This window comes from Salminus brasiliensis, chromosome 18, assembly GCF_030463535.1.
Source record: "Salminus brasiliensis chromosome 18, fSalBra1.hap2, whole genome shotgun sequence".
Classification (NCBI taxonomy): Eukaryota; Metazoa; Chordata; class Actinopteri; order Characiformes; family Bryconidae; genus Salminus; species Salminus brasiliensis.
In genome coordinates, this window is record NC_132895.1 from 6,582,792 (window position 1) to 6,602,465 (window position 19,674).

General features: G+C 42.1%; 1 protein-coding gene across 1 annotated transcript in view; it reads right to left on the reverse strand.

Moving 5' to 3' along the window:
- Positions 1 to 15,336: 15,336 nt before the first annotated feature.
- The window catches only part of tsc1b (TSC complex subunit 1b), a 31,899-nt gene continuing 27,561 nt past the window's right edge, over positions 15,337 to 19,674 (reverse strand). Inside the window, exon 22 of the mRNA XM_072661641.1 lies at positions 15,337 to 19,305. Within this exon, the coding sequence (XP_072517742.1) occupies positions 18,747 to 19,305 (559 nt within the window). The 3' untranslated portion in view covers positions 15,337 to 18,746. The remainder of the gene's footprint in view (positions 19,306 to 19,674) is intronic.

The window sequence follows — 19,674 nt, forward strand, 5'->3', positions numbered from 1 at the left end:
ATATCAAAGTCACTTTCAGGCCTGCTTTGCACAGAGACAGTGCTATGCAGAACAGTAGGAGGATCAACTCTGTACCCACAGTCTAAAAAGTTTACTAAAAAGTAGTACAGGGCATAGTGGTTTTCAATGGAGGCCCAGTCCTAATGATTCTGGCACCCTTTAATACGCCTGTCGACAGATCCAGATTTACCTTCCTCACTCATTAAACCATATTTCTTCCATATCTGTTACCGAATAATTGATAGTTGTGAACCATAAACTTTAAAACTGATATCCGAACAGCAAGCCTAGACTTTAAAGCAGCATTATGCGAGAAATGGTATGTTTTGATCCTGGACTCCCCCTACAGTCGAGGATTGTAATTCACTTTTACTCCACTGCTGTAAATACAATCATGCTTTAAACTCCCCCTCATGAACAGCTGTGCACATGCATTTCTGTACAAGCTGAGGGATACAGAACCACCACTGAAAGTTAAAGAAGCATTTGGACTAAGGCAGTAAAGTAGTATTACAGGATTTCACACTAACGACTCATAGTGCAATAGTAGTATTCCAGCCCTGAGTGGCAATGACAGAGGCGCCATTCTCCCTATTACAAGTCAATGGTTCAGTCAATGATTGTGAAGCTGTTATTTTAAAGTGCAATTGCCATGTAATATTGCTTTAACCCTTTCACAAGTATGGTCCAACCCATGGGATCTGAATGTTCAGCTTTGAAAATGACACAACAAACAACTTTAATTGTGCTGATTCATCAAATCCATCCACTGATTCGTATTTCTACAACATACAGCGCATCTCGAAAACGCAAGGATTTTCTTTTCCACCTAAATAGTGCAAAAGTAACAGAATGTACAGAACTGCAGCAGCACTAACTCACTATGGGTGGACTGTTGCAGGTAGTCAAAAATGTAAAAAACTTAACTTGTGAAATACTGTAGGTATTAAGGTGTACTGTTAAGGTGGTAAAACCTTAAGTCGCTTATTTTGTGAATGGTTTGGCATCATTAGACATTTAAAAAATGCTCAACTCTGATTAGGAAAGCTGCATTAGAAAGTTAACTAGTGATTTCACTCCACTGGGATACTTGCTGAAATGTACACCCATCACTCAAAAGCCAAAAGCATGAAAATACCTAGCATGCTTTTTATTTGCTGTATTAAGAAGCTTCATATCACACTTATAGAACCACATCAGGTATGTGTTTACTTAATTACACTTCCAAGTTTTTTGTTTTTTTACTGGTGAAAGATCTTGTGAACTTGTGTATGATCTACAGTCCCCAGTTTCAGACTTTGTTTGCTGCTCGAGTGCCACCTACAACTGAAATAATTGGTATTTCACCATTTCCGACCCCACTTAAACCCAACCACGTAGCAGGTCCAGACATAATGCTGCTGCAATTAAACAGTTCTAAGGGTTGAAAAAGGCCTTGTAAAATGACTTACATCAATTTTTGATAAATTAACTCTGACAAACATCACAAGCCCACACCTGGGACAAAAACAAAATAGAAGAAAAATGTAGGACCCTTGAATGGCTCTTTAAAAACCCAACCTTATCCCTTCCTCAGACGGTGGATTTCATGGATGAAATCAATTTTGGATCTTAAACTTTCAACTGGATCCACCTGTTCAGTCTATCCTAGGAAAGACTAGGCACCCCCAGGTGTTTTGCACAATACAGTAAGGACTACAAGTCTAGCCCTCACTCAAAGTGCCTTAAGGAGCTACAGAGACAGCAGAGTGCATCCTCAGTCAAACAGCTCTTCCTAACGCAATCTACCGCATGCTCTTATAGCCCAGCTCCCTCACACAGTCTGTGCAGCCTAGCCCCAAACAGAGTGTATTGATTTTCATAGCTCAGTGTTGCCCTGTTCCTGCTCACTCCAGCAGGCTGCCGGAGAGTGCTCGTTGCCCCGGGGCGATCGGCGAGGCCCGCCGTGTTCCAGCCTTTGATCAGCGTTCAGCCAGCTGATTAACATATGCACACTCTCTTCCTCCCTTTGTCGTTGTGCCTGCTGATAAATCTATGGCTACCTGCCTCGCCCTGCGATGTGCAGCGGGCTGGGAATCAATCAGCGTGCTATAGAAACCAGCCTGCTCTCACATACATGCAAATTGGGGGAGGCATGCACAACCTGGAAAACTAGAAATCTGTTAGAAGTTAATGCCTCATGCTTGGATAACAGTATCTTGTCTGCGGGTTTACCTACAGTTTGAGTGCTACGCTAATTCTTTCCCTACAAATGCACTGCAAACTGTTCTGTGCTTGCCAAGATCTTACTTCTGGTGATATGAGATTATATAATATCTATAGAATATCTCATTTATTCCACCATTGGTTGTGAAATCTTACAATGTAGTAATTTACCAGTTAAGCAGGCTACATTAGACAGAGTTACAATTTGTGCCATTCTCTTTCACCAAAGAACATCATGATTAATCCCTAGTTAAAATGCTAGCTAGCACATACTTGTATTTTTGAGAACAAATAAATGTGCCAAACAAACTGGCTACAGAAGTCCATTTTATTTTCTTATAATATCTCAGTGTAGTTTTGAGAACTTTAGCCCTGAACATAACAATATAGAAAAACGTTTTAAGAGATAAGACATGGACAGATGGTCAGTTATTGGGCTGGATAAAGCTAAGAGCTAAGAGAGAGGAGGAATGGGTGAGAGAATGAGAGTTAGTTATGAGATTCATATTTTAGCATAAATAAAGTGTAATCTACCCTCTGAGCTCAACAGTAGCGACAGTGTGTTTACATCGCTAAATAAAAACACTAATTATTTATTTATTTATTTATTTTATATAGCCATGCTGTTACCATGCATAATCATGCTGTTAGTTAGAAGTGAGATGATCCATTAAGTAATCCCAAATTGCCCCTTATTCTAACTAACATAACCTCATATGATGTGGTCTCACTTATTAGGATTTTCCATTCTTGGGCTGTTGGTCATGTGGGTGATTTCCAGTGTCCTAATATAACTCTGGCGGCTGAGCTTATCCCCACTATCAATAACTGAATATAAGTATTTTGTTAGATCCTCAGGACGTTCTAGTTCTAGTTCAGTTCTAGCCTGTCGGACACACCAGGAGGACCGTGTTTAGTAAAACAGTGGATTGTTATGAGATTATTTGGTCATATAGGTTATTAAGGCTATGTATTAGTGTTGTTAAATCAGTATTTGTTGATGTATTAATTATAAATGTTCATTATTATAGCTTCATGGTCATATAGGTTTTTCATCTCCCTCCCATACTCACACATACGTACACTGTCATGGTCACATGGTCGGTGTGGCGCAATGGCTAACACCACTACCAGCCAGTGAGCTACCACACCATGTGGGAGACTGGGGTTTGATTCCTGGTCCGGGTGGCTACACTGCGCTACACCAAATAGAATGCTTGGGCAAGACTACACTGGCCCGTCTCTGTAATAGTAGTAATAGTAGTAGATTGTTGAGTCGCTCTGTGTAAGAGTGTCAGCTAAACACCATAAATGTAATGGTTCTTTAACTTAGGCCTACTTAAAAAAACCCAGCTATAACATCCTAACCACAGAGGAAGCCAGTGTGTCCGCATTGTCCTCTGTTTTGAAAACCAAAATATGATCACCTTCCCCAAACTTGAAACAGAGAAATTAGAAATGGGTCATTTTGGAATTAGACTGTGTCATACCCAAGCTCCCGAAGAGTCCCAAAATGCGTAGAGAGCCTCCTGTTCAGAAGACACATTAGTCTTGGGACAGAGTGAAACCCAGAGCAAGTTTTCTGTTTTCGTCAGTGCTAGCTGTGTATTACGCTCATTAATTACTGACATTTGGGCCTATAACGTCCTCTGTTAGTTTACACTGGCACTGACTGGGGCTCAGTTTAAGTGCTGGGGCTTCTGGGAGCATGCTGAAGCCACCGGCTGCTGCAGAAAGTGGGGCAGTTATCTTCCCACTGCTCTGAGGCCTAGCCGAGTATCTATGGCCATGTACGGTATATTAGTCACTGACTGCGCTCAAAATGCAGCGGTTTGAAATACCGCCATGCTGAAGGCGTGATGCTAATAGCTTCATTAACATAAATTCATAAAGCACACCAGCGGGTTTGCACGAGATGATGTGCTCTCCATCTCTGCTCTATAAAGTAATCAATATTCTTAATAATTCTGCATTAATATGTGGAAAAAACAGTTTTTGTGGAAAGATGAAGTAGTACTTGAGGGTTTATTTAAGAAATTCATCACTATAGTGACATTATTTCAAAAGCAGTCAGGTCCATAAGCATTTGGACAGTTATACGATTTTGTAATTGTGTAATTGTGCCTGTAATTGTGCTGGTGTAATTAGGGAATATAAAACTATTGCTTTAACTGTTTAAGGATTACAGACTTTTCTTTCAGTCCCTCCATTTTCACAGGCTCAAAGGTAATCGGAGGCCTGGAACGAACTGGACTCACTAAATGCGGAGTTTCCTCCCTTGACCTCCCTTCATACTTTACCGCAGCTGCCTTCAGTTGCTGACTATTTGGCAGTCTTTCTGCTTCAGTTTTGTCTTTAGGAAGTAAAAAGATGCTCGACTGGAATGAGGTAAGATATCCATGTAAAAACATTCTATGTCCAAATGTTTGTGGACACCCCTTCTAATGAATGAATTCAGCTAAACTGGAGCCATTGCGAACACAGATGTGCAAATGCATACACACAGCTTCTCCAGGCCCTGTAGAGAAGTACTGCCAATAGAATAGGACTTATAGATAAACATGAACCTGTTGGCACCATGCTGCCTAATGCCAGATATGGGCTAGAGGGGTATAAAGCCCCCCAGGTTTGAATTGTGGAGCTCCATCTAATACTTTCTTTTGGATGAGCTTTGGAGAAGTTGGGGATGAGGTGGGGTGGTGACCAGCCAACATCCGGACCTCACTAATGCTCTCGTCACTGAATGCAATCAAAACCTCACAGCAATGCTCCTCCAAAATCTAGTAGAAAGCCTTGTTCCCTGGGCAGTAGAGACAGTTAGTCCAACAAAAACAGGATAAAGTCTTTTTAACACTATTGATTTCAGAAGAAATAACTAATGATATAATAATGTGTATATATATATATATATATATATATATATATATATATATATATATAAAATATATGTATATACACATATGCACAATCCTATCAGTATTGCAGAATTTGACTGGATCTAAGTAGAAAGCATAGCTCTGAACACTTCAGAGTTACTAAACCAATTCAACATCTCAACTGCTTCATTTCAGATCCATCAAGGTGGCATCCAGAGGCAAAACTGCAACAAAAAAAGCACTGTCCAAATACTTATGGACCTGCCTGTATAAAAAAAAAAGCTCAAAAGCAGAAGCCGAGACGAGGAAAGCACAACACCACAAGCACAAATTTAGGTGTAGATGGAGACAGGAGTGGAGTAACCCCTATAAACAAGCCGAGGAGAGCGACCTTTACGTTTGGAGCGAGGGCCCTATTAAAACGGAGCCTGGCTTGCTGCCGGGAATGAGCGCCTTCTAACCGTGGAAAAAGCAGAAGCAATCCCCACAGTGGCAGCAGCCAGGCAATCAGCGGCACACTGCGTGGGGTTGTGGAGAAGATGACCCGCCGCTTCCACAACAGCAGAGGTGAAGCAGGCTCAACACGTTGATGAGGGCTCCACAAACATCAGACGGGCAGGCCGGCCCTCTCTGTGACCCGCCGCAGCCAGTCCTGCCCCCCGCACCTGCGCTCTGTTTGGCCCGACGCCTTTGGACGGATTGGCAAATATCGATCATGGCGGTATTCGTAAAACTCTCCCTCTAGGTTTGGGGGGGTGATTACGGTCAGACCCAGCTGATGCAGCTGATGTGTTCGTGCTCTAACTCTAATAAGCCAAACACTGCACACGCACACACATCGTATGTGACATGGGGGGGATCTGTGGAGGGAGTGCTCGTTTGCTCAGGCGCTAAAGAGTCCAAACAGCAGAGTGTCTAACTGAAAAGAAGACTTTCTGGTTTCCCCCTATATTTTTGTAGTGACCACCTTAACTCCTATTCCTTACTGCCATACCTATAGCTCACAAATTAGTAATTACCTAGCAATTACTAATGACTAATCAATAGCACTGATAAACCTTATTAGAAATAAGTCAATTATGGTGCAACAGGTTAAACTACGGGCTTATTAAACAGTTACTAATATCAAAGACTACATCCACCCTCAATATCAGCAGGTCTCCCACACATCTCAGCACATTTGAAAAATGCATTTTACTGGGTTGATAAGGAACATGTGAAGGTGGGGCTTAGTGAGGAGCGGGCAGGATGGAAGGGAGCCAATCAGAGACTTTTCTGCTTGCGGCAACCAAGAGGAGCGTCAACAAGCCTCAAGTGACTCTTTGCCACTATGGCCTGGGGGTCGCGAGTTCGAATCCTGAGCCATGTTGGCCGACACAGACGTCTATTAGGTGGTGTGGTGGAGCTGGGGACACAGTCCGTCCTCAGAGCGTCTCTGCTGGCCATCGATGCAGAGGCAGACATGCTCCTAGTGTTGGAAGCACTGCTAGTGCTACGAACACTGACGAACGAGACCTCTTGCCACTACTGCATATTTGTGTAAAATCCTGTAATATTACTCTACCATGTACTCTGCCCACATAGTTATTTCACTTTCAATGCAGGTACTGTGTCTCTCAGCTTTGTCAAGTGCGTGTGCCACAAGGGGGCGCTCTAAGTGTGATTTGTATTGTAAGACTCCAGAGGCGAGCTTACAAGAAGAAAAACATTCATCTTGACAATGTGTTAACAATATGATAGAAAGCACTGTATATAAGTTAAAGCCTTCGGTGTAGGACCCGTCGCCTGACAAGATCTTAAAACATCTAGACCCATCTGGCAGGGGCAGTGCCAAGCCCCTGGGCAACCGGACAGGACCAAACTGGTGGCAGTGAGGAGGAAAGAGGGGAAAGGTGAAACGAGGCATGTGAGTAGAGGTCTTTTAAAGACTGATGGAAGCTGGTGATTGGTCGAGGTGAAGGCGATGTAGCATTAGTCTAGTCTTTACACATTTTCACATTCACGGATATGGTGTAAAAGTGAATTACATTCCCTACCTGTAGGGGGAGCCCAAGAGCCAACAATACTAGATACTAATTCCCACATAATGCTACTTTAAAGTAACACTGTGAAGCACTTCTACCTTCAATCTCCCTCTATTAGGGAGGATGTCTGATTATAGTTGAAATTCATAAATGGTGTTGTCATTTAACTGCACAAAATGTTGTTTTTAACCTGTGCAAGTTTGTGCCCAGCTCTCCATTAATGTCTATAATATAGAATGTACCATAAAACAGGTTTTGTGTTATTGAGAGTGAAGAATTGGTGAAGAATGTGGGCCTAAATATGGACCCTTAAACATCCAGAAGCCTCTGGTGGCTACAAGCTTCAGTTCCATTTCCATTTATGGCATTTATCAGACGCTCTTATCCAGAGCGACTTACAAAAGTGCTTTGCTATTTACCCAAGAAACACCTTAGCTAGTTAGAATTGACTAATAGTTACAGTAACAGTGGTATGAGAATCCATGGGAGGATATTACTTTACCAAGAGAGCTAGTGTAGAGTGAGAAAAGAAGAGGACCAAGAACCGAGCCTTGTGGAACGCCAGCGGAGAGACTACAAGGAGCGGACGTGTCCCCCTGCCATGTTACCTGGTATGAGCGTCCCTGCAGGTACGATGCAAACCATCGCCATGCAGAGCCGGTAATTCCAAAGCTGGCAAAGATAGACAGGAGGATCTTGTGGTCCACTGTGTCAAAAGCTGTGGAGAGGTCGAGGAGAATCAGAAACGATGACAATTTTGCAGCTTTAGCTGCATGGAGCTTCTCTGTAACTGCAATGAGATGCAATTGAGATTATATTACACAGGCAGGAGCAGGCAGAACCTTTCCCAAGGATTCTTAGTAGCGTAGAAAGGTGCGCTTGTCCAGCCAGGGAACTGACAGATAAGAGAGATGGAAGGATGGATGGATGGATGGATGAATGACTTGGGTTACACAGCTTCATGCAATTCTCGTGAGTGTTGTCCTGCCCACTTGACCAAAGTTACCCCGAGCCTGGAGTGGGAATGGTAGAGACACCATTCTCCCTATTAGTGGAGGATTGATTTTGAGTTATTTTAAGGTTAAGATAAGCCACTTTTGGCCAGCTCTACCGGTCCATTTATCATGATATCTCGCTTTTCAAATCATTAATGGAAAAAATGTCACAGATCATGAGCCGAGTTTACCAACCCACCCCCCACCAACAGTGACGATACACTCCCAGCTTCACCACATCCCATCCCCAGCATTTCCTTTGTCAAACAGAACAGCCGCTGCAGTGCTGAACAGCACAAGTGGACGGAAAGCTCGAGCCAGCTCCCTCTCTCTCGCCCGCTCTCACTGAGTGTTTGCAATAGGAATGGAGTCTTATTAATTAAGGCTATGAGGCAGACTTTGACAGGGGCTCCCGAGTGGCAAGCGGTGTGGATCTTGGCGCTGACCTGGCCCGGGGGGGAAGGGAGGTGGAGTTGGGGAGGCTTGGGGAGGGGGGGGTGTATATAGCAGGCTCCTTTTTGAGGTGAAGGGGGTGGTGGTGGTGGTGATGGGGTGGAGGTGGGGAAGAGAGACAGGGGCGGGGGCTGGCTCCATGCTGGCAGCCAGGCCTTCCACGTCTGCATGCCCGCTTTGAAGTGTCACCTTGAGGAAAGAGCCGATGGCCGGGAAGCGGGGAAAGCAGGAGCAATGAAAGGAGTGGCACTGCTAGCGTTGCCAGACACGGCGCTTTAATATTACATGGGCTCGCGTCCATCTCTCTGCACACGCAGGATATTGCTTCTGCTTGATTTATTCAGAAAGTGGAGCTTTCTCTCCGCTTTTCATGCTGCGGCACAACACCTGGGCAGGTTTTAGCCGGGGCTTTGGCTTCGGTAGGGCAGGAACAGACGTGGCCTGTCCGTCACAGAAAAGTTGGGAGAAGTGCAGGCTTGATGAAGACGCCTGCAAGGTGCATCGAAGAGGACATTTGACACAGGCTGAAGGCCGGGACAGGCGACATCCAACAGAGGCTGGAATACAAATGTCAGATGATGAAGATGATGATGGTAAACCTGGATCCGGCGTTCCATGTTTGGAAAGTGATCCATGTTACCACATAAGAAAGCACAAGAACAGCAGCTCTAATCCTGTTGTTTGTACATTGGGGGGCTGGGGGGGGGGGGGGGTGTGAACAAAATCCAAATTAGAAACCGCTCACAGATGCAGAGCACAGCACAGTTTATCGAGCCGCACACATCAAGCTCAACCCCGGCGGCTATCAATATTCCATAGGAGAGACGGAGAAGAGAGAGGGTTTTGTCGGAATGCTGAGAAATCAGAAAACAGCGAGGAAGGTGTGTTGAAGAGCCGAGAGGAAATAAACACAGGCACAAAATCGGCTCATTTTTTACAGGCGTCCCAGTTCACAAATAGCAGCTTTAACTCCCCTGATTATCTCCGACATCTGCAGCCTTTTATCTTTCCCTCCATCTTGTTCTTCCTTTTTTTTTTTTTTTAATCAGATTAACCCAAACGGGCATCCTTTAATGGCCCCCTTTTTTGGAAAAGCTGAAAGAGGATGATAATTAAAATAATTAAACCACTGGGATTGGTGCTCACAGCACTCGTTCCCCCTCACTCTCTCTCCCTTTCTTCTCTTTTCTGAAGTTCTGAATCTACTCAACTGATTCAGGAGCAGGAGAATCTCTCTCGCTCTCCCTCACACACACACACACACACACACACACACAGCACACACTCTCTCTGTTAATTACATTAACTCTGAGGTTCAGCTGGAATTTGGTTCCCACTTGAAACGGCAGCCGCAGTGCTGAAGTGCTGAAGCGTGTGTGTGTGTGTGTGTGTGTGTGTGTGTGTGTGTGTGTGTGTGTGTGTGTGTGAGAGTGTATGTCAGCTGTCTTAAAGCCGATACAGAGGGGAGGGCCCGGAGATAAACAGACTTTACACTGCATATTTATTTAGGCCTATTCCTGCACACTTTTCATTAGGGCCAAACATTAGGAAAAAGGGGGAAAGTCTCCTCTTTTATGATTATTTATTCATGGACTTTTAAGCTTTTAATGAGGACAAATGAAGTCGTTTTTCGGAGTGTCAGTACGAAGTATGCTTAGCAAAAATCATCTTGTTTTGCATTTCCTCTGCAGCGTGTGTCCGTGTGGAATAAGCATGTGTATGTTTAAACACAACCAAGCTATCCGAGGGTCCTGAAACAGGACTGAGTGGGCGCGCTACTCCATGTTAATGATATCTTTATACATTTCAGATCAGGATTCACAAATTACTGTAACAAGATCATCGAAAAGAACAGGGCTTCAAATAAAAAAGCTATTAAGACTAAGTGAATCAGTCCACGTCTGTCCTACTCTGATTCAGCAACCGTTAAAATGTATGATAGTTAAAATGATGAAGCGATATACACTCCTGCTCATTTGTTGCTTCTTTCAAAATCAAGGGGATTATATAATTATACACATCACATCTATCCCTCAAGCCCCCTAGCTGCATGTTAATCTGCTCCAGAGACTCCTATTCTATTGACACTGCTGCTCTACAGGGACTAGACAAGCTGGGTGTGTGCATTTGTACAGCTGTGTTAGCATTTGGACATATAGTGTAAGAATAAACTGATGATGTACTTTAAGCTAAAAAAAATAATACAAGCGGTGTTATTATTAATAATTATTATCATACACCTTATTATTAATCACCAAATTACCAACAGTGGAAATAGTTAGTGAATGCTGCATTACTTTGCATTTGACTATATATATATATATATATAAACATATTACTCTATATACTGTATACATATATAATAAAAAAGTCAAATGCAAAGTAATGCACCATTCACTAATTCCACTGGATCGATATATATATATATATATATATATATATATATATATATATATATATATATATATATATATTTATATATATGGATATATATTTATATATATATATATATATATGTATATATATATATATATTTTAACATATTACTGTATATATAATATATGCACACACACACACATACATATATTATATATATATATATATATATATATATATATATAGGTAATTTGGTGATTAATAATAAGGTATTTATGATCGCCATTAATAACAGACTTGATAAAAGCGATAATAACACAGCTTGTATTATTTTCTTTGACTATATATATATATATATATATATATATATATATACACACATACATACACACATATAGAGTCAAAGGTTTGGGCACTCATTCAAATGACACAATGACATTTCATCAGTGTAAACAAGAAATAAGTGAATAAATCCTCAAAAAGAAACAAATATAAACATTCCCTGCACATTTTAAACACAATGCAGATTTTAGGAACATACTGGACAAGGCATGTATCATTTATAATAATACATAAGACATGTATGTATTTTTTTTGCAATATATTAATTGAAGCAAATAAACCGTGCAGCGGTGCGTCTCTGTAGAGGATGTGTTTGCATATGCATTTGAAAAAATCAGAAGCCCATATATCTGACTTCTGGCAGTCTGAAAGCTTTACATTACACACACTGCTCATTTTAGTTATTCCTAACATCACAACACATTGCAACTGCACCCTTCATATAACAGACAGGCCTAGTCCTGTACAGATAATATGATACTGGACTGATATCTGATATAACTGTCTAACTGACTCTGATACACTGCTCCTCATTTCAAGAGGCACTTTTAAAGCCCAATCATAAGTTTGCACAGGCTCTGTCTTAACTCCTCGAGTCTGTCCATGTCCTGACATTTTCACAGGGTTCAAGCTGGCAGAGAAAGAGAAACGAAGAGGGGAAGAGGGAGAAAGAAGAAATCCCTTTGCAGTGACTACTAAAGATTTATATTTAAAATTTCATACAGTCTTTGAGAACATTGAGGAGCAATTTCATATTTGCACTGACATCTAATTTCTCACGTAGAGTATGAAATCACAAATTGCTGTGGATTCCCTCTGCGTCCAATTACCCCGCATCAGCCTGCCTGACCCTCGCAGCGCTGCTAAATTAATCATGCCATTTTTGACTCCGTTAGGAAATCGTACATATGCACACGTTTGATAAACTCATCACACTTGCTCGCTTTCATAACTCACACTGTTTCCTTTCCGCCGGCAGCAAACACTGGCACAGGAAAACGAGAGACAAACACAAAGGAGAATCGCAGAGAGCAAATGGCCAAAGGATGCATGATCTCTGAGCAGATTTCATGCCTCAAATATACAGAAAATAACGAGGCTGAAGTTGCTCTTACTCCAATTTTCCGTTCCACCTTAAATAGCGCTGCTGCTCCGCTGCGCGCTGTTCCGGCTGCGCACTGCAGCCGTGGTGGCGTTTAAGGTGGAACGGAAAATTAATTAAGATCAACTTCATTACAAATAAATACATATATAAAAAATATATAAAATATATATATGCATATGCGAGCTGCTTGGCTTTGGCTTTTATTAAATTAATCGACTTTTAATCGATTTTAGCTGTGGAAATTAACTGATAGCCAGAAAATCAGTAGTTTTGGTTTAGCTGCAGGCCTTTATTAATACATTACGACGTTGTCTATAAGGTAGGCTTACAATAACGCCCAAACTGTGCTTGTAGACAAAACAATCTTTTATATATATAAAAAATAACTAGTTTATTAATTAATTCATGTTAATTAATTTTATTTATTGTACATTCGTGTGCACTGGCTAAAACTACACATGTTTAAAACATACATAAGTTGCTCATTAAATAATAATAATTAAAATATGAACTCCACAGGATTTAATCGTGTAATTTCAGTGCGGTACACTGTGCTGAGTCCACCTGTGGAGCTCTGCGTTATTACTGGTGCTTGCTGTGGCTGTACTGGAGAAACAGTGCACTCTGGTGGCCAAGACGGAGAACTGCAGCGTAGTGGAGTCCATTGTCCACTCACTGCTGCTCCAGTTATCTCCTGGTCATCACAGGCAGTAATGAACTCACAGCAATACCTGAGTACCTGAGACACAAATGCAGACTTTTTAGTTGGACCAGTTTTGCAGAAGATAAACTTGGTGTATATTTTAGTCATCCTTCTTCTTTTAAGCTTTGTCTTGCTGTGCTTAACTCCATTGCAATATTACTAGTCATTTAAAGGTTTGTGAAATTACATCTAAATTAAATCATAATTCTGAAGTTCTTCTTCTTCTTGTCGTTGTTGTTTTTTTTAAAAAGAAGGCAATAGGCTTTTATCAACGTTTTATGTTAGCTGGGTTGGGGTATAAGGTCCACTTTTCTGCTCCCAACACAGACAGGGACATAGCAAATATGTGGCCAGTCCCCAAATACGCAGCCTTTAACCAGGCCCGAAGGTTTGAGAACCACTGCACTGACAGACCATCTGACATGCATCTGAAGAACTTTTCTTTTTTCTATTCAGCCAATCAAGGCCTTTACTGCAGTAATAAGTTAGGTCAAGTGGGGGTGATTTTGGGTTGGGTCCAAAGTCTGCAGAAAAGTAGCTCTCCAGGAGCAGGGTTGGAGAACACAAGCTTTCCTTTAAGTTGTGAGATGGATTCACCGTGGATCAGTCTCGCTTTTCCAGCACATCCCGCATGTAAATGGTGCACATGTCCCTGAGAGGCATCAATGCGATTACCAGACAGCTTTCTTCTGTTGGTCCAAGGCCCAATACAGATGCTTGTGGGCCCACAGTAGCTGCTTTTGACAGTGGACAGAGGTTGCTCTGACTGGTCTGCAGCTACACAGTAGGGGATGCTGCGCAGTATGTTGTGAGGTATTCCACCGTTTCTATGCCTTGTGCCACAGCAGCCCTTGTGTTGGTTCAGGCCAACAACTATAGAAATCATGAACAGCACAACGTTACTGTTACTCAAAAGTGAAGCAAAAACAGATCTAGCTCCTCTGCTGGCTGGTTGCAGAATGATGTGCAGCTCCCCAGCCCATCCTCCTCATTTGTCTCCTCTAAACCTTCCACTTTTCCATCTCCAGCCACCTTTCTGATTTCAGCTATTAGTTTTCCCTGTGCTAATATTGGCACATCTTTTAATTTTCTCTAGAAATCAGCTAAAACCTTACTCTGCTCTATAGAAAGAAGGCGGGGTTACACTCAGGAATAAGTGGAACAGCCTTGGTTGGTAGAGGCCGGTCGTCTGCAGGACGCCTTTCTGTTCATTACATGGAGGAGCTGAGTTGTTGTGGAACTGACATGAGCTGCACTTTTACTGTTGGAGTGTTCACTTACCGAACAAACTAGGAATCCAGGGGGAAATCCGCTCTGCTTGTGCACTGGGAGCTCAATGAAGACGGTCTGAGACACACCTGGTCTGGGAGAAAGGGGCAGATACACCACCTGAGTCTGGCTGCTAATTTGACCACATGGACGACAATTTTGGCTTCATTTCTATAGAACAGAAGGGAGTGGTGTGGACCAGATGCATTAGCCTTCTTCGCCCTTATTCTATAGAATGTTTTAAACGTCTGCAACATCAGTGAGGATTAAATTCTATAATTACCGCCTTTTCACCCGTTGTCCTTTCTTAGACCATTCAGAAACACCCCTGAAGACCTGCCTGATGTTTTGGAGATGTTCTGACCTGGTCATCTAGCCATCACAGTTTGATTCCTGATTCTTGACCGTTTTCCCTGCTTATAAGACCTTCATCGCCTTCAGAACTGACTGTTCACTTCCTGCCCAATATATCCACCCTTTGACAGATGCCACTGTAGATAATCAACATTTCTTTCTTTCTTTTTACTTCACGGGTCAACTGTTATGGATGATCAGTGTATCTAAATAACAACAATACTTAAATAATTAAAAACAAATCTATAAACAATCATTAAATAAAAAATATTAACTGCATAAAATCATGATTTCTGCCCTCTGGTGGATTAACGGTGCACTGCATGCATCAGCAAAATACATCAATTTCTAAGTTTAAAATTACTTGAGCAAAGTTTTTAAGGGTTTAAGTGTTTAAACAATTGAGTCCTTTAGATTTTAGTTTGTTTTACAATCATGCTGTGAACAACACATTCATTTGATTGATCAAACTGAAGTGTTACTATTTTTTTTACATATTTGTAGGTCAGAAGGTCAAATAATTAAAATATAATTTAAAATTTAAATTATCAGATTTTTCCTGGCAATTATTTGATGCTTCAGGCTTTAAAGGGTTCAATTATTGCAAAAATAACCACAAAGCACCCACAGTGTATAGTGCAAAACATTGAAGACGATTTTATTTTCATCGTTCACAGTTAACACAAGCAACTGCTTTAAGAACTTCCTTCTCCATCCAGAGAAGGTGCGATTCCAAACGTTCCATTCAGTTCTCACTGATTGTACCTTGTATCTCGGTATGTTGTAGTTCCTATTGTTGGCATTTAAAGTGAATTGTTGTACATGCTTTAGATAGCAAGGCAGAAGGGATGACAGCAGAGACTTCAAGAGGACAACAGGATTTGTCTACCTCAAACAGAGCCAGGAAGCCCACCATCACGAGCTGATAACCACACCAAAACACTGCCACCTACAAACCAGTCGACTGGCTAGTTACGTAACGCACCCATTTGCTGACCTGTGCCCTTGGTACTGTGGTCTACTTGTCGTCTTCACTGACTTAGCAGTAAGTAACAGTTTCAGTAACAGAATATTCATACTGGATTAGATAGAATTAACTGATTAGATAAAGAACCAGTATGTATTTGTGCACCTTCTAACAGCGATATGCAAATAAAGACCTTAAGTAAACACAAAAACGCTTCTGGTGCACAGAAATATCTGACGGTTTATATTATATTTGGCATTTTAAAGTTGGGACTAGTAGTAAAGGGTTAAAAAACAGATGTATTGAGGGTAAGAGAAGGCAAATTCTTCAGATTTTACTACGTTTGTCTTCTTCTTGCTCTTGCTACGTCTTTTTTTATTCATCCTTCTGCTTTCATGCCAAGTTTAACCAAACTGTGTTAAAATAAGCTGCAAAGTGTGCAGAAAATGATCAATGGTCAGCTGACTCACATAATCACTCATATTTGGATATGAACAGCAATAACCGGATCCCAGTTCTGTACCAACATATGAGGCCTGTCCTAAAATACAGCACAGAAAGTGAACATGCCGCAGTGGCAACAGATGAGAATTTGGCAGGGGCTACATTTCACAGTGCTGGGCAGATGAAGTCCTTTGCCCAGCTGCTGCGGATGATAATAATAAACATTGACCATCTTACTAGGCGTAAAGAATCAGAACCCAGAGCGGTTGTAACAAATCTGAGGGTTTTGATATTCAAGTGTCAGTATCTCTGTACGGATTAGTGCAACGCTTACTGTATTACTGATCAGCAGAATCCTCAGAATAAGGCCTAATGATGATCTGTATATTCATGACTTCATTATAAAGAAATAGCATTCACAAAATGATGGGAATTGTAACATTTCAGTGCGAGAGACTTCTGAAGTTGTGTTGTCAGCCTGTAGTCAGTGTCCATATTAGGCACTAATGCGAAGATTTGCTTTATTAAAACAAAAAAAAGAATGGCATCATCATGTCCTGGGTTTAAACAACAGACCTCATTCACCACTATGCATCTCTCTAAGAATCTTCTTCAATTTATTATTGAGAAAAGTCAGGACAGGTCAAGGTCTGGGTCAGATTCCTGATGAGTTTATAAACTGCAGAATTGGTCACAGATCTGCTCTTATAACGAAAGAGCCCACTGTCCTCATAAACTGAACAAATCCCACATAAGAAAACACGGGCAAATGTCAAATTCTTTATGAAAACTGCGCAAGTGGGATTTTTAATAAATATATATAATATTTATATATATATATTAGTTCTACTTTTACCCTATTTCCTACTTAACTAGAAAGGTCAATTACACAAGCCCCGTTTATGTGACTCCCCCAACCACTAGCGCAGCCCCCCCCCCAACACTAGAAGGGTGAAGACTAGAACATGTTTCCTCTGACACATGTGAAGCCAGTCACTGCCTCTTTTCGGACTGCCACTGATGCAGCATGTAGCCAGCACACTCTGAGTAAAGCGCGGCTCCCTGGCTCCAATGTAACAGTGAACAGATGCTTGTGCTGACCAACATTACACTAGCTGCAGTGATCCTAAAATCAATGAATGGGGGTCCCATGTCCTAAACCAGGATTACATTTAGCTGTACATACATTTTTCCTCCGAATGTCACCGAATCCTCCACATTACAAAGTCCTTAGTTAAAATATTAACATTGAATACTGAACTGACATTAAAAGACATCTGGCATTCACATGAACAGCATCACTGGCTCATCGTTGCCATATTGGATAATGGTGCATTGCCAATTCCCGTAATTCAGAGGATTCTGTGCCACTCTGGGAATAATACGCACAGAACAAAATACAACTGTGATAGCTGTGATTTAAAAAATCCAGCTCATTTAGAAATGCAGCTTAGACCTGACTGGAGTTCCTAATATGGGCATGACATCAACTACAGAATGACAACACAACTATTGTTTCACAGCACTGATTTTGTCCTCGAGTTTTGACCCCCAGACCTTCATTTTTGCTCAATCCTAATGTGTTGGGGATTCTTGAGGAACGCTTTGGTAACCACTGGTCTACAGGATGTAAAACAGGATCTCACAGTCATTTCTAATGACACTATTACTATTACAGATACTTGGGTTTTTACTTGGCGGGACTGGCATTACTTTGCAAGTGACTTGGAAAGCTAGTTTTGTTGACTTGCTTTTGATGAGCGTTAATACTTCTCTCTTACCAAGAAGGCAGTATGTCACAAAGTAGAGACAAAAAATAAATAATTTAAAAATTCTAGTAATATAAAAAAGCACCTCTACTAAAACTCTTTCCTCTCACACACACACATACACAGACTCTTCGCCATTCATACTCACACTCACTCTTACACACACACACACACACACACACACACACACACACACACACACACACACACACAAAAGCAATATGCATGGTGTCAGCAAATCAGGGTTAATCCTCAGTTCTTTAAGGGGTCTGGTACATAGACTTTGTTCCTCCTTGACACAAGAAGGATGATCTAGCTCCGTGTGTAAGCATGCCCTGCACAACGCAGCAGACCTTCATAAGCACGCACACACACACACAACCCAGAAATCAGTACACCTAAACCGCATATTGCTCCTGTAAACTTCCACACAACCAGAGACCTATACAAAAGGTTGACGCTCCGCTCCGCACTTGAGCTGGGACTCGATAATAGGTTCCAAACATTCTGCTAATTTAGCAGATCTAAGGACAAATGGATGAGCCTTGTGGGGTTTCATAAGAACAGAGAGGGGCCAAATAAACCTGCAGTGTGACCCTGCGTAGGATGACCTCGCAACACTGTCTTTTAAATCCAAGCCTTTCACAGCTCCAGTTTTTTGGCCAGAAACACACATCAGTGGTTCCAAATCCTGTTGTCCACTTGAGGGAATGGGACAAATAACACTGAAATCAAAAGAGTCCTGCGTAATCCGATCTCAGCTTGCAGCTTTCTCCTTTTACCAGCTTCTAGCCCAACTTCTATTTCTCGCTTGCTCTCTCTCTCTCGCTCTCACTCGCTTGCTCTTTCTGTCTTTCTCGCTCTCTAGCTGTGCTCCTGATGGGTTTCGTTATAGTCCATGATCCGTAGTTGTTGCTGCCTTGGCCGTGCCGGTGTCCCACAGGCCGCGCCTCCTTCTCGGCTAGCAGCCCGTTGCAGGCCATGGGTCTGGACCTTTTTAACCACTGTGGTGAGGGCGGGCCCAGGCACAGTCTTTACAGGTGGTTCTACGCAGAGCTCAGTCTTCAGGCCCTGCGACAGACCAGTAAGCTGTGGGCGCAGGACTTCACCCTCGTCACACTGGCTCTCGCTCTTGTTGCGGAACAGCTCCCGTGCCCGCATGCCCAAGAAGCTTTTGGCGCTAGGGTAGGAGCCCACAGTGAGGGGTGCAGTTGGAGAGGGGGCTGGGGGTCCAGGAGGCCCCAGTGGGACGTGCGGCCGAAGAGGCGGCGGCTCCACCAGCACAGGTGGAGGGGTGCCTCGGCTGCCGTTAACAGACTTGGCTTGCCCTGATGGTAAAATGCTGCCGTTACCATGTGGAGACAGGGAGGACTCCGTGTCCTTTATGGAGGCCGCTTTCACTGGTCTATCCAACACCCGGACACTGTGGACAAGTACAGTAGGACAAATCAGAGGTGGAAAACAAAAACGTGTGTCAGTTCATGGAACGATATCTTAGATTATGTGAAACCAAGGCCTTTTAATGGAGATGGGTCTCAGGTAAACACCAACTTTAGAGGAGAAGGAAAAAACTCTCTTAAACTGTAAATGGAAGACAATGTAATAGGATTTAATTCCAAGTTATTTTGGACCACGTTTATTGGATCCATCCATCATGAAATTCCAAAAAACATTCATAAGTTCACATTCATTCATAAGTTCAAGTAAAAATACAAGGTTTATGCATGACAGCAATGATATACAAGGTATTGATGACCAATAGAGCAGTTTGCTTCCAGAGAAGCTAAATTGA